The following is a 15,873-nucleotide window of genomic DNA, read 5'->3' as shown; positions in this document are numbered from 1 at the left end:
ACACATTTTGAGGGCTTGGAGGGAAAGCAATCAGAACAACCCTCTCTCCAAAGTAGTGACTTGTTTGACTTTCTTTCTACACACAGATTCCCGATTATGAAAGCATAATTTTTTTAACATCTTTATTTGAGTATAATTGCTTTACAATGGTGTGTTAGTTTCTGCTTTATAACAAAGTGAATCAGTTATACATATACATATATCCCCATATCTCTTCCTTCTTGCGTCTCCCTCCCTCCCACTCTCCCTGTCCCACCCCTCTAGGTGGTCACAAAGCACTGAGCTGATCTCCCTGTGCTATGCAGCTGCTTCTCATTAGCTATCGGTTTTACATTTGGTAGTGTATGTATGTCCATGCCACTCTCTCACTTTGTCCCAGCTTACCCTTCCGCCTCCCCGTGTCCTCAAGTCCATTCTCTAGTAGGTCTGCGTCTTTATTCCCATCTTGCCCCTATGTTCTTCATGACCATTTTTTTTTTTTTTAGATTCCATATATATGTGTTAGCATACGGTATTTGTTTTTCTCTGAAAGCATACTTTACAATTCATCTTTCTCTACTGTAGGTTTCTTTATTGCTTTCTGTTCTTTTTCATTTGTTTCTGGTCTTTAATGAAGTTTATTACTGGGGACCAAATTCTTTCTAACAAGTGTCGGTATACTTCTCATTAGCAGTCTTCTTGATCATGTCCAGAGGCTTACAGATGCTTTTCTTTTTGATCACCTTAAGTAATATATGCTATTGAAGAATCTCTTGGGATTCTATCAGAGGAAGGTTATCAGAATCTATAACACCCGTGGAAAAATTACTTAAGCATCGTAGTATAGACATCATCTATGATAACTACTCTGCATAATTGTAATACTTTGCTTAATGTAATCATTTTTCTTAGATCCTAATTCAGCAAGTAGACCTTATGGGGTAGGAGTGTTTATGAAGGAAATAGTTTTGAAAGTTACTTCCTCCTCACAGTAAAGTGGATGTAAACTTGTGATCATAGCTTATTCATAGAAAGCTTTGTATTCATTAACTTCTATTCCCTTTTTAAAAAACAATTTTACTGAGGAATAATTGGACTTCAAAATCTACCCACTTTAAGTGTACAACTCACTAAATTTGAGTAAATTTACCAAGTTGTCAACCATCACCGTAATCTACTTTCCGAACATCTTCGTCACCCCAGTAAGATCCCTCACGCCCATTTATAGTTAATTTACATTTCCACCCCAAGCCCCGGTCCGCCACTAATCTTTATATCTCTATAGATTTGTCTTTTCTGGACATTTCATGTAAATGCAGTCACACAGTATGTGATCTTTTGTGTCTGGCTTCTTTCACTTCATCTGTATCTTCTGATGGTGTCTGCCAAATTGATATGATATCATTCATGGGCTCCCAATTCCAGACAGTCTTTTCAGCTTCTCTGGTTTTAGGATTTTGTTGTTGTTTTTTTCCTCCCTTCATCCTTTCCCACTACAACTTCATCAATTCTTCTTTATCCTCCTTCTTCTAGAATTTCAATCTCTGCATTTATGTACCCAGCCAGGGTCCAGTCAGGAGACAGAAACCACATGATAACCTGAATAGTGAAAATTTAATATAAAGAATTATTAACTCTGATGGGGGATTGAAGTAATGGGAGACTGGCTCATAAGGAGTAAAGAAAACTCTAGCGAATACAGGAATAGCAGATATAGGCAGCAGTCACCATCCCTAGGGCTGAGATAGAGCCCCCAGGGGAGGAACAAATGTAGAAGAGGGCCATACCCCGAGGCTGCAATCCAGACCTCCTTGCTCGCTGGATGGTGGAGTTCTCTGAAGGTGCAGAACTGCCCTGAGAGAATGTCCGGGCATGTTGTCCGTGAGGGGTGCCATGCCAACAGCCCTCTTCAGGAAACCTTCTCTGGGGTGCGGGAGGAGACTGCCCCCAAGGGGTGCTGTGCCTCAGAACTCAAGGGGTGCTGGGGGAAGTGGTTCATGGGAGGGGCCAGGCTTGCGGCACCGGCTCGGAAGCTTTCCCAGAGGTCCAAGGGAAGCCGCTTATGAGAAGTACCACCAGTGGCGCTCTGCTGCAAAGCTTCCTGAAGCCATGCTTACCCTGGGGAAAGTCACTTGCACCACAGGAGTCCGCTTACGGGAGCGCACCAGCAGCCAGACAAACCCCTTCCTCCTCCAGTGTCCCTCCAGCGCCCTCTACTGGCGAAGCTGAACATTGTGCCAGCTGGCAAAAGATCAGTGTTTTCAAGTCCAGCTCCATTATCACAGAGCAGACAAAAAGAAGGTCAGGTTGGGAGCTGAAAGGCAATAAATTGAAAACTGGCACAATATATAAAGAGGAAAGTTCATGAACTATATTTTGGGAAAGTTTTGAAATTATATCCAATTCAAGGTAATCTGTTGCTCTTCCCCACCCTCCCTCTTTTAATAAATTGTTTTCTCCTTCTAAGGCAAGAGTAATTGTGGTTCTCCATTTTAAAGTGTTTCCTCTTGAGTCAGCAGTTACAGAACATTCATTAGAGTTGGATTTCTGGATGTGTTGGGTATCCCCTTATGTGCTAAGAGGAAAACAGGATGCAAACCAACATCAAATTGGCCAGTAAATTCTGAAGTTGACTCTATTCTTGTGCCTCACTTATTTTGTTTAAAAATGTGCAGATTTTGCTAGGGTACCAAGGTTTTAACCAGTTCTTCCCTGATCATCCCAATACCGGTGTCTGGACATGCAAAAATTCTTCTTATAACCTGTCATTATTTTTGTTGTTGTTGTTGTTTGTCTTTATATTTTTGAACTTTTACCAGTCAGTAGTAATAGCCTTATCCTATCTAAAGCATCAGAAGCATTTGAAATCAGTTCTTGTTAAAGAATTGATAAAAAGTTTCATAATTATGTTAACTTCCATTTGGAAGGAGTGCTTCTCAGACTTCTTTCTCAAGTGCTCTCATTTAGGGTACGTTTAATCCATTCAGTTGAGTAGCTTTCTTCTGTCTCTTTACTCCTTAATTATCCTAGACCCTGGTCTACTTTTATCCAGATCCTCAACTAGTGTTCCAACCACATTAACCTAATCATTTGCTTGTACTGACTAGAGAGTGAGCAGGATGCAACAGAGAGGCCTAGTACCCACAAGGCCTTCTGGTACTGACCAGTGGCAGGTATCATGTCCCTTTTGATATCAGGCGCTGCCTCTCCCTCTCCACTCTTGGGGTAAGATCCTCGCTTCCAAACCCGTGTAGTCTTCTGCACTCTTGGAAATATTCATGATTAGCTAGGACGTCACTGCATCTCTGGTAAAAAAGAAGAAACATGATAAAGTATGACTTGACTTTATTTTCCAAAGAGGATAGAGTGTTATTTTTTCTCTCAAAGAAAAGAAGACTTCCTCTCTATGAGGCTGAAGAACTGCTGAATAGTTTTTATGAAGACAGCGGTTTTCAGCAACCATGAATTGTCAACCGCCTCTCTTCTCTGGCGTGCCATGTTTTCTTTAGTAGCCTGGCCCTCAAGTAACCATGTTGGTTAGCTCTTTATTCAAGATATCTGTCTAAGATTTTTGTCTCGTTTTTCCTTTTCTATCACTCCTAAACAGGCTGAAATTTGCTTTTTGCTTTCAGCCAATTTTTTATTTAGGAAGTATTTTTTGGAAACCTATTATGTACAAAAAGCTCTTTGAGGATTTTAAGGACAAGGCAAGACTTAGGTATGATCCAAGGCAATTTAGTGTTACTCAAATCAACGTTGCAAACCCAATGGTCTATGAAGGTCTACTGTTGCCTAGAGTATTTTTTTCTCTTCTAGCACTATTTAGAATAGAATACAGAACTAGCAGTGTATTGGGAACTGGATTTGAGTGGCGCAAATTCAGACAGAGTATATGATATACATGAACTTCTTTGTTAAATAAAATAGGATTTGGGGGCTTCCCTGGTGGCGCAGTGGTTGAGAATCTGCCTGCCAATGCAGGGGACACGGGTTTGAGCCCTGGTCTGGGAAGATCCCACATGCCACGGAGCAACTGGGCCCGTGAGCCACAACTACTGAGCCTGAGCGTCTGGAGCCTGTGCTCCGCAACAAGAGAGGCCGCGATAGTGCGAGGCCCGCGCGCCGCGATGAAGAGTGGCCCCCACTTGCCGCAACTGGAGAAAGCCCTCGCACAGAAACGAAGACCCAACACAGCCAAAAATAAAAAAAAAATAATAAATAAATAAAATAGGATTTGTTATTTGCTAGTCAAAGATTTTGCTGCTATCTTAAGTTTTTCTATGCTTAGAGAGCATATGAAAACTGAGAGATTTCAGTTCTTTTCTCTTGTGTTTATAGCTTTGAAGACATTGATTTTTCAGGAATATTATTTGAGAATATGCTGTTATACAGAGCACTGTGTTAAGTATTTCAGGGCCAAACAGAAGAATTAGACACGATCTCATTTCCTCACACCGAGATATTATAATCTAGTGGTACACACAAACGTATATGTATACAGAGGAAACATGAAGAACAATTGAGCTACTCATGGCCAAGTGCAGAGTGATGTCATGTAAGCTTAGCACTCTATTGAGGGGCTTAAATGCAGTAGATTGATCATTGTGTAGGTTTAATTAGGAAAAGGTCTTTTCACTAGGCATCAAAGGAAGTGAGGGATGAGACTTACCAGAACAGTCTTGTTTTCATGACTTGAATAGGCAGTATCTGCCTTTCTTGAACATGACTGCCATGTTTCACATTCTCCCCATTAAAAATATTTGGGTAGGTGAGGTCTCTAGAGATTCAGGCATATCATTATTAGAAATCCTTTTCAAAATTCTTTCTTGGAAATAGACTTTGGAAAGTCTGCCATAGTTTCCTATAATTATGTTTGAGAGTTCTTTAGTAAAGATCATGTTGAATAGCTCCATGAAAATTTGTTGTTTACCAGGCATCTCCAGGGAGTTGCCAAACCATAGAGAAGTTCTTTTTTTCCCCTGTGCCACCAGACAGGAAGGGAGTCTTTCCGTGAAACTTTGTTAAGGACATGGAAGACTTCTCACATTCAGTGGGTAATAGCAATAGTGGTCAGATGTTAGAAGCAAAGTTTCAATTCCACATACATTTAATGAGTAACCTCTATGACCTAAATTCTGTGTTAGGTACTGATTCTGGTATAAAAAAAAGAGCTAGATAGAGTTCTTGACTCTGAGAGTTTATCATTTAAGAGCACTTGAGATTTAGAGAATGAGAGAAATTGGAGTAATTTGTTGCTGCTTGGTAGAGAGTGTGTCCCTGTTTGTCTTAGGATGCTTCGTTTTCTCCTTCACTGCTTTGCACTAAATGTGAATTTGTGTTTCCACCTGGATTTGTAGCCACTTTGACCTTCTCAATGCTATGCATAATGTCACCAATTCAGTCTGTTGTGACTTGAACAGAGCCAAACTATAAATTGTATGTAAAGCTTCACCTGGACTCTGCTCCTTATCCTGCATAGAATGTAGCACCTAGCTGCTGCCCTGAGTGCTTAGCTGGCAATAGCTTGGACTGCTTTCCATTATTATCCCTTACCTCCTCCCTTTCCATTTCCTGCTCCCCTTAACTCTTGTTTGCATTTAGATGCTGACATCAGAAGGAGCACACCCTCAAACAACAAATCATTTGTTTCCTCCCAGTCCTTGTAAGTACTTTTTTTTTTTTTTTAATAAAACTTCGGGATATGTGGAGAAACAAACCCGGGTCTTGGGATATGAATGGGAAGGCCATGGGATGAAGCCATCTTAATTTCACAAAGAGGCAAGGTTAATGTGACAGGCCTGCCTGATGGTGGTGAGTCCAGGGAAGAGAGCAGAAGATCATGGGATCAAACAGGCTAGGCTCTGGTGGAGGCAAAGCTCGCAGTGTGGATTATTGCTTCTCTGCGAACTCTGATTGTACCAGATTTGAAAGAATTCTTAACCAGCAGTGCCATGAATGCTAGTAAGTGGGATTTGAGCCTAAGTCTTAGAACTATGTGTGAGCCTGTGTATTTTGCTCTATACTCACATGTCTGAGGATGATGAGAAAGGAAGCTGAGTGGACTGGGGCTGCTGTGAGTGTTCTCTCAGTCCATAAATCACTGTGTATGGTATCGAGTCCTGAAGTTAGGGCTCCCATCCTCCTGTCTTTTCTCCATGCTCAGTCTTCCTTGACTCTCTGTTTCAGCTCTCACTGCTTCCTACACTCCACGTCTGCTGAGGCAGTGGCCATGGGGCTCCTGAAGCAGTTTGAGGGGATGCAGCTCCCAGCCGCCTCAGAGCTAGAGTGGCTCGTTCCAGAGCACGACGCCCCTCAGAAGGTAGATTCTTCAAGTCTTTTTCTCCACCCGGCGTCCAGCCCCAGGAGGCTGTGAGCCTTTCTGATATTGTTCTCCTTTATTACACGTCCCCAGTTTAGCATGAGCCTCCGTGTTTCCTTCCTTACTTTTAGAAGCCATTCATTACAAATGTGTGGCATGGATAAATGAAGGAATGCGTGCACGCTTGCCTAGGTTTTCCCTAGCCATCGTCAGGATAGGAGATAACAAACGGCTCCTTCACTGTCCTTATTCCATATGACTGCTCACTAGACCCGGGGGCAGCACTCCTGTGTTGTGACCGCCTTGAGACACTGGAAAAGTGAACTATTCAGGTTCTTCTTTGCTCTGCAGTTGAATAAGGCATGAAGCACCCTGGCACACCAAGGGTCCAGGGCTGGGTTCAGGGACAGCATTATCAAGGAGTGCCACCACACTGGGATGCTGTTTCTGTTCCTTTTGATTCTTGGAACCCAAGGCCCTCACTTCTAGTAGCCTGGTGCCTTATCATTTATCTCGAGGGCCAAGGTTCCCTGAAGCCCTTGCTTATGGTGTTCCTGAAATGGCTTTCATTAATTATGCTTCTGGCCATGGCCAGAAGGGTCAAGCATATGTATTCCCCCAGATTGTCCCTGGTGGATTACCCTTTGCTTTTCTCCTGCAGCTCCTGCCCATCCCTGACTCACTGCCCATCTCACCAGATGACGGGCAGCATGCTGACATCTACAAGCTACGTATTCGTGTTCGAGGCAACCTGGAGTGGGCCCCACCCCGGCCTCAGATAATTTTTAATGTTCATCCAGCCCCAACGTGAGTAGTCAGTGGCCGTGCCCTTTGGCAAACAGATACATTCTCTCTGGATTGTCAGAGCCTTCTCTTCACCCTATTGTCCCTACTTGCAGCTGTACCTCCCATACAATTCTAAAAGGCAGAGGGAGAGGGTTATCTACTTGTCTGCGAGTTGTTTTTTTTTTAAAAAAATATTTATTTATTTAGGCTGCGCCAGGTCTTAGTTTCAGTATGCATACTCTTAGTTGTGGCATGCATGTGGGATCTTAGTTCCCCGACCAGGGATCGAACCCGGGCCCCCTGCATTGGGAGCACAGAGTCTTACCCACTGGACCACCAGGGAAGTCCCTTGTCTGCGAGTTTTACTCTTAGTCCTCCCATTCCTTCCCAGAGCTAACCAGAAATGAGGTCCTTTTTTTTTTTTTTTTTTTTTTTTAATTTATTTATTTATGGCTGTGTTGGGTCTTCATTTCTGTGCGAGGGCTTTCTCTAGTTGTGGCAAGTGGGGGCTACTCTTCATCACGGTGCACGGGCCTCTCACTATCGCGGCCTCTCTTGTCGCGGAGCATGGGCTCCAGACGCGCAGGCTCAGTAATTGTGGCTCACGGGCTCAGCTGCTCTGCGGCATGTGGGATCTTCCCAGACCAGGGCTCGAACCTGTGTCCCCTGCATTGGCAGGCAGATTCCCAACCACTGCGCCACCAGGGAAGCCCCAGAAATGAGGTCTTTTATCACTGGCCTCCCAACCTGTTGCCTTCCTCCCAGTAGTTTTATGAACTTCTTGTTTTTTTTCCTCAAGATGGATGGATGCTCTTCTTTCCTTTTGTTCTCTCCTCTTTACTATTTCTCATCTCTTATGTTTGTACAGAAAGTGTGGTTCATTACTGGGGAGAGTCACTGCCTAGACCTAAATTCTAACCTTACAATCCTTGGTTTAAATTGGTTCTCCCAATAGGCTCATTTTGTCCAATTCTAAAAAAATAGGTGAATTCCCCTGTCTTCCCATCCTTATGGGAACCCTATATTTGTATCCCCATCCTTTACATCTCAGAGACCTCATGCAGCTGGTATCTGCCAATCCCCTCTCCTTCCCGTTTCCTCAGGAGGAAAATCGCTGTGGCCAAGCAGAATTACCGCTGTGCAGGATGTGGCATCCGGAGTGACCCTGGTGAGCGTCTTCTCTGACCCCCCGTGGCCTCCAAGGGCTTTACCCTGTCATACACCTGGGCGAGGGAGCTGGTCAGAGAAGTAGTAAGAGGAGGTGATAGAGCAGAATTGGGAAAAGGGAAAGAAGAGGCCTGGAGGACGGAAAGGGGTAGTACTAGGCAACAGTACTGGTAATCAGAGGGAAATGATTTCTAGGAGCCCATTACCAGGATTGTGTACTGGAGAACATTGTGTACTCTCAGCCAGGTTCCTGGAGGCTGGATCTTACCAACTCTGGCAGCACTCGTTTCCTCAGCGGCCTCCAGGCTGGGACACGGAAACCACAGGCCCCACTATGTGGGTTTCTGGCAGCTTTGGTAGCTCAAACAGAGGTGGCCGGAGCCCACTGGCCATCCCTTCCTCCTCTTTCAAAAGGAGCAGCAGGGCTGCCTCACCAGCTTATAGATGGGAAAGCCACCTCTGACCTTTTGACTTTCCGGTTTTTTCAGATTACATCAAGCGGCTGCGGTACTGCGAGTACTTGGGCAAGTACTTCTGTCAGTGCTGCCACGAGAATGCCCAGATGGTTATCCCCAGCCGACTTCTGCGCAAGTGGGACTTCAGCAAGTACTACGTCAGCAATTTCTCCAAGGACCTGCTCATTAAGATCTGGAACGATCCTCTCTTCAATGTGCAGGACATCAACAGTGCCCTCTATAGGAAGGTCAAGCTGCTCAATCAAGTCCGGGTACGACCCTTGAAAAGGTCACGTCACAGATTACCCTCTGTTCATAGAGGTTTGCCAAGATCACCACACTCCTCTTTGTCGCTGTGGTGGAGCTGTAACCATCTCATCATTCTCACTTTCTCTGCGTACTTTCTCATGCCATTTTCGAGGTATCTGTCTAGTTAGAGTCTCGAACCTGGCAAGGCAGCTTGAAAGCTATAGATAACACTTAATGGCAAAAGCAGGATTTCTCCCTTCCCTGAAAATATTACTGAACGGAGAATAGGGTGTCGGGTCGGAAGTTCAGATTCTGGATTTCTCAGCAGCTCCCAGCTATGTATGTGATTTGGGAAGACTGACCTAGCAGAGGGCCCTTCCCTGACTGGGGGGTGCCTTTGAAGCAAGTTGTTGAGTTACGGGTATAGAGAACAGTCTGGCTCTGGCTGCCTCGTGCAAAGCCTCCAGACGCGCAGGGTTTAAAGGCACTGGCCTTTCTAACGGTGGTTTCTCTCCTCTTTACACCCCTCTGACTCCCCACCTACCACCACAATGCCGTTCTCTTCAGCTGCTGCGGGTCCAGCTGTGTCACATGAAGAACATGTTCAAGACATGCCGACTGGCCAAAGAGTAAGTCTTGTGTGGAGGCCAGAGGCCTCTGGCTGAGCTAATGTCTCTGAAAGAAACATGTCCCAGCAGTTGGCCCTTGTTATGTGAAGCAGGAGAGTAGGGGGATCTTGCAGAAAATTCCAGAAATGGTAAATGAGAAGCCTACAGCAGTAACTATGTCTGTGTCCCTCTCTCTGGAAGGGGAGATATGGTTATTCTACCCAGGGCAGGCCCACCACTCCTTGCAAGCTGACATGCATCACTGCAGAAGGGCCTAAAAGTCACTTCTGCCCTCCAGACACCTGGTGGTGTGGAGGACTGAGGTGGCCTGGGCTGGCTGAATGTTACCCACCCTCATTACTCTGCCTAGGATGCTTTTCTTCCCTATCCTGCTTCTGGATAGAAATCCTTCTACTCTGATGTGCCACACAAAGTGTACGTTCTCCGCTCCCACCCACTTCCCCTCATTTCCTGCAGGCTTCTGGACTCCTTTGACACAGTTCCAGGCCACCTGACAGAGGATCTCCACCTGTACTCGCTGAATGACCTGACTGCAGCCAGGAAGGGAGAGCTGGGGCCCCGGCTCGCTGACCTCACCAAGGCGGGGGCTGCCCATGTAGAGCGATGCATGGTAAGAAACTCTCACTTTAGCATGTGGCTGGGCCCTTGCTTAGGGATACCGAGAGTAGCGTGCATCCAGGGTTCTTGCCATTTAGTTCCAGGAAGTTGAATTGGCTTGTCAACACTGTGAGAAAAACTGGACAGGATTGCTCTTCCCTGGGTTGGTGAACAGCTAAATCATCCAGCTCTAAGGAACCTAGAATTAGAAGAGGATTTGGTGCTGGCATTTCTCCTGGGAAACGGGCAGGACTAAGCAGGCCTTCACTAAAGAATTGTCATGATGTGAGAGGAGGACCCTGGATTAGATTCTGGAGAGGGACTGGGTCTTGGCTTTATCATTTTCAATCACTGTGATCAAAGGAAATACTTTGCCCTCTCCGAGGTAAGCCTCAATTTTCTTGTCTCTAAAATGAAGATAATGATTAATACCCACTGTCCTTTCCTCTCAGTATTTTTGAGGATTGATGAAATAATTTATGTGAAAGCATTGTGTAAACCTAAGTATTCTGTAGATGCAAGTTATCATTGTTCTTGATGTATCCAACATACCAGAAATTCATAAATTCCATATTTAGAATTTCCCGTCTTAGAATATGTCCAGTTTGTGTTCCTGTAACAGTCCCAGAATTAGAGCTTAAAATGGGGCATATGTAGAAGTCCCGTGTAGCAGGGGGCATTGGAAAGACTTCACTGTAACCTGACTCGAGGCTGGGTGTTATTTTGGAGAACTGTCCTTGCCTTTACATTTTACCTTAATTGGTTGTGTTTCCTATTTCAAAATAAAATCATTACCCAGGCTGGAATTTTGACTTTAGGAAGCCCTTTGTGGCATCGTTCCTTCCTTCTTTTCATCTCTTCTTTGAGAACCACTCTCATGGCTGGAGTTTCTCAAACTCATGCCTCTCTTGTCTTCACCTTAAAGCTTTGTCTAACACTGCCTGGCAACACTGCCCAACCCTGGCCCCAGTTTGGCCATCATGCTAAGTCCAGCCTGGGTCTCTTTCCTGAAGGTGGGAGAACACCTTAGAGTCCCTCAAGACTTATTTATATTTTGCTCCTCCCCTCGCTTGTGTTCACCCTCTTGGCCAGTTCCTGTGGTGTGCTTTGCCTCATTTTGCTGCCTGTGTCTTTCCTCTCCAGCTCTGCCAAGCCAAGGGCTTCATCTGTGAGTTCTGTCAGAATGCGGATGACATCATCTTTCCCTTTGAGCTCCATAAGTGCCGGACCTGTGAAGGTGAGGGCTGGTGCCCGGTGTGGGGTGGGCAAACAAGACAGAACACGAGGCTCATTTATTTCCCATCAGCCACCCCTATTAGTAAGAGTTTGGTTTGGTTCAGCAGCTCCCTGTGTTTCCCCACAGGTGCACCAAGCCGTGGTGTGAGAAGGGTTACGGCAGCGACTTGCTTCCAGTTCGAGATAATACAAATTGTTCTTTTCTCTCTCCCCTTCCCAACTTGAATAGAGTGTAAAGCATGTTACCATAAAGCTTGTTTCAAGTCTGGAAGCTGTCCCCGCTGTGAGCGGCTGCAGGCCCGGCGAGAGTTGCTGGCCAAGCAGAGCCTGGAGTCCTACATGTCAGACTATGAGGAGGAACCCACCGAGGCCTTGGCCCTGGAGGCCGCCGTCCTGGAGACCACCTGAAGAAAGCACGTAAAGCACTCTTTCTAGGGGCTAGGGTCACACATAGTGCAGAACTGAGCCACCTTTTTAAGGACTTTACCCACTTGGTTTTTTTTTTTTTTAATTATTATCATCATTATTAATTTTTACGACCTGTCTAATGTCCATGTACAGTCAACCTTATTTAGGTTGGTGGGGTCCAGTCTGTTGTGACAATTTATAGGTACCAAGTATTTCCATCAAAACTGACACATGGGTCCCTAAGTGAAGCTTCTAGTGCCTCTGTCAGGGGAATGGACAGGGAGACCCAATTCTTCCGACATCCATGGCCTTCTCCACTTGGACCAGATCTGGTTTCAGCTGCATCTCAAGTATCATTTCCAGTTTTATTTTGTTGTAATTCTGGAGCTTCTGAGCCAGGCCTTTCTCAGCGAACTCACTTCTCCTTTGCTGCTGAAACAGGAGGATGGAGTTTTCTCTCCCCAAGTCCTGGAATAGGGTCAGACTGTGCCCTGAGGAGAAACAGCAGAGAATGGGACTACATCGTGGGCATTCTTATTTAGGTGTTTTTGAGGCCATAAAAACAGCGTTATTGCTACCTTAGAATTTTCAGAGACCTCAAGGAGGCAGTCATGACTTTCTTGTTTGAAATATTCTAGGCATAGATGATGTCACAGGCTGACTTTCTTTATCTACCCTGGGGGACTTGACACAAAGAACAGAACTGATACTTAGACCAGGCCCATTTCTAGCATAAGTAACGCTACAACTCTGTTATTTAAGGAGCATTTATTCAGTCAGAGGGGCTGTTGGCCTCCTCTTAGGTGATCAGGTCCCTTTTAGTCAACATAGCTCTGGTGCAGGTTTGATCTTTCAAGCTCAGGCAAGTCCCTGATGCCATCCTAAATTGAGGACAGAAGCCTCATCCACCATTTTATCAGTGGGTCTCTTGCCACTGTGTCCTCTGTTAGGTTGTCAGTGTGGTTCTGAGTAGAAGCCTGGCCCAACTCCATGCTCTCCCTCTGCTCCTGAAGCACAGCTGGGACCCTCCCTGGTGGCTGATCTCTTGCCTTAGTTTCTTTTGTCAAAGTTGAGGAAAAAGCTTCCTGCTATTAGTGGTGTCAGACAACTTGACAGTTTGTGGATGTGAGCGTGAATGTTCCCGTGTTCTTGGGATAACAAGAGCCTTTATGCCAATTATGCACTTAACTCTTTAGCCTGGTGATATTCATATGTTCACTCATCCTTTTCTTATTACTAACTTTAACACACACACACACACACACACACACACACACACACACACACCCTTTTTTAACGTGTGTTTTGATGGGAAAAGTTTTTGCTGGGACCGAGTATATGTTTGTCATATTCTTTAAGTTGCTGTACTTCCTGACCTGTATGTAAAACACTGGTCAGGATCACTGCTCTGAGGGCTGGCAGCTCTGTGAACTAAAGCCCAGAGCATTTTTGTTTTGGGACTGACTTCTTCCTGGGTACCTGTCTTTCCATAGTTGGTTGCTTGTAGGAAAAACTTGCTGTGGGCGCTGCCCCAGGAAGCTGAACAGAAAGTTGCACATGGTTGGTGGAAGCTGATGAGTGCCTGAGTTGGAGGCAACCAGGAGTCTCACAGGAAGTCGAAGGGGCAGTAAAGTAACAGCCAGAGCTGAGGCTCCACCAGGACAAGAGGGAGCAGGGAGGAATTGACCTCTGGTGTTGGTCCCTCTGCTTCAAACTTGGGATCTGAAGGCTACTTCAGGCTGTTCTCCCTTCAGTTCATGGGTGGGGCGGAGGGGCTGTGAAGGCCAAGGCCTCCAGCTCAGCCCAGTTTTGAAGGGCAGACTAGAAGCTCCCTTGTCCTTCAAGGAGCTTTGGGAATGACCCTATGAAACTCAAGTCTCACTGAGGATTAGGCCTCAGATTCAGACTAAGGGCTTTGTGAAGATGGTGAGCTCTACTTCCACTTTTGGTTTAAATTGCAAATCTAGCTCCTTACTCCAAGTCACTACACTGGAGGAGAGATATACTCTCATTATTGTCGTGCGCGTTTCATATAGCATAGGATCAAAGGATGGAAGATGCTGACACTGTTTCTGAAGCTGAGCTCAACAGTCTCACCCTCCTGGTTTTTCACTTGTTTTTCACCACCTCTCTCACCTCATCCCTTTAGGTTGTATATCTGTTTTAGTGACCCTGACACTGTGCTGTCATCACTGTCCAAATACCCATTTATTTATTTATTTGAGAGTAGGGGGAGAGAGGAAAGAGGATGGGATTTTTTGAAAGCACTTTGCAACTTATCAGTATCTGAAAATCCCTGCTGTTGTGGGGAGAAGCTTTGAATGCACTGAAGAGAGTTCCTTCTGAATGAAATGGGAAGGAAGAAGTGTTTTTTTCTATAAATAAAGGGAAAAAGAAGTTTGCTTACAAGGTGGAGACAGATTTAAGACATAGCAGAAGAGTGGAAGGCAAATATTTTCCACTTAAATGAGGCTGTTACTGACTTTCTCTACCAAAGCTTTAGAGCTTCTGTTGAATTAACATAAAAGGAGCAAGAGTCTAAATGGAGATGTTCTTGGGTGTGTACAACTCGTGTTCCGAACTAGGTTTCTACCTGTTATAATTCATACACAGCCTAACAGTTCATTGTCATCGTTAATAAACTAAGGAAATGAAATTCTGCCTTTTATTTGCCTGCCTTGACTGTCAGGAACTGGTATGGAGTGTCTACTATAAAGCAGGCATGTCTGAAAATTCAGGAAGTTTCTGTGTATTAATGCAAAGAAAACTGGACCTTACAAGTCAGGAAAAATGGATTGGAATGCTTTGTCACTGACTTGCTGTGTGACCTTGAGCAGATCACTTCACCTCTCTAGATTTCTATGTCTTCGTGTATGAAGCACTTTGTGGCACTTTCCAGTGCACGGGGTGTGCCCCCTACCTGTCCCCTTGGTGTAGCTGTCGCTTAAAGCGAGGTAAATCTTCCTCTCCGCTACATATGAATTGTCTTAGATGTTTCAGTTCCCACTTCTGTGAACAATCAGCTCTGAGTTTCTCTTTTATGCTCCTGGCCCGCTGGAGCTCCAGCTCTACCCTGCAACTTTCTGAACACTTCCCCCTTCGATGTCCCTTGCTCAGCTCCAACCAGTATGTCTAAAACCAACATAAGTATCATATTTCCCCAAACCTAACCATTAGTCACCCCGGTTTGAAAATTTAGTTTCTTCCTCTCTGAGTCAGCTGGCACTTTTGGCTGGGAAAGCATTATCTCCTTCCCCACCCACTGTCGTCAAGTTATGTTGATTTTTCTCTTTAAAGTAAATGTATCTCATTCCTTTTCTACCACTAGCACACAAATTCAGCTTCTTATCTTAGATCTCAACCATCTCCAGCCACGCCAGTCTCTTCCTATTTAATCATCCGTCTAATATTTGGGTACCTACTGTATGCTGGTTTCTGTGCTAGGCTCTGGGGCTATCGCATGGAGCAAAACAGAGACAGTCCCTGCCCCTTAAGGCACTCAGGGTCTTGCGGGGGAGACAGACATTGCCCAAAGTTACTAAAATGAATATGTAATTACAAGCTGTAATAGCTATGAAGGAAAAGAGTCAATGCAGTTAAAAAAATAAATAACAAGGATACCTAATTTAGATTGGAGAGAATTAAGGCCCCTGAGAAGGTGATACTTCCACCAAGACCCCAAAAATGAGGCTCAGAGTAGGGAGAAAAGGGCTCCAGACTGGGACTAGCATATACTGATGGTCCTAAGACAGAAGGAGTTTGGGCAAGGAACTGCAAGAAGGACTTAACTAAGAATTTCAGATTGTATTGTAAGAACATGGGGGACCAAAGATTTTAGATTTTATTCTGAGAACATTGGAAAGCCATTGAAGAGTTTTAATCAGAGGAGTGACTGATCTGGTTAAAATGTCAGCATCCGCTTTGCAGAAAATAGAGTAAAACAAGAGTAGAAGCGATAGATATCCTAACGAGTTGGCTGCAATAGTTCAGGAGAGAAATTATGTTCGTTTGGACGAGGGTGTGGCATAGCATTGTCACTGTCACCTCA

At 44.9% G+C, this 15,873-nt stretch overlaps 1 protein-coding gene and 1 pseudogene across 3 annotated transcripts in view; one reads left to right on the top strand and one right to left on the bottom strand.

The window, feature by feature from the left end:
• The window catches only part of RUBCN (rubicon autophagy regulator), a 55,745-nt gene extending 41,264 nt beyond the window's left edge, over positions 1-14,481 (top strand). For all 3 annotated transcript variants that reach the window (XM_068546552.1, XM_068546551.1, XM_068546550.1), the window contains 9 exons: positions 5,581-5,641; positions 6,166-6,298; positions 6,960-7,105; positions 8,188-8,252; positions 8,740-8,978; positions 9,523-9,584; positions 10,041-10,194; positions 11,325-11,418; positions 11,647-14,481. In XM_068546552.1, coding sequence (XP_068402653.1) covers positions 5,581-5,641; positions 6,166-6,298; positions 6,960-7,105; positions 8,188-8,252; positions 8,740-8,978; positions 9,523-9,584; positions 10,041-10,194; positions 11,325-11,418; positions 11,647-11,825 — 1,133 coding nt within the window. In that variant the 3' untranslated portion in view covers positions 11,826-14,481. The remainder of the gene's footprint in view (positions 1-5,580; positions 5,642-6,165; positions 6,299-6,959; positions 7,106-8,187; positions 8,253-8,739; positions 8,979-9,522; positions 9,585-10,040; positions 10,195-11,324; positions 11,419-11,646) is intronic.
• On the bottom strand, positions 2,259-3,159 carry LOC137766655 (endoplasmin pseudogene; annotated as a pseudogene).
• Positions 14,482-15,873: the final 1,392 nt, after the last annotated feature.

This window comes from Eschrichtius robustus, chromosome 6 (genome assembly GCF_028021215.1).
Source record: "Eschrichtius robustus isolate mEscRob2 chromosome 6, mEscRob2.pri, whole genome shotgun sequence".
Lineage (NCBI taxonomy): Eukaryota > Metazoa > Chordata > Mammalia > Artiodactyla > Eschrichtiidae > Eschrichtius > Eschrichtius robustus.
Note: the sequence above shows the minus strand (reverse complement) of the source record. Positions and strands in the feature narration are given on the sequence as shown.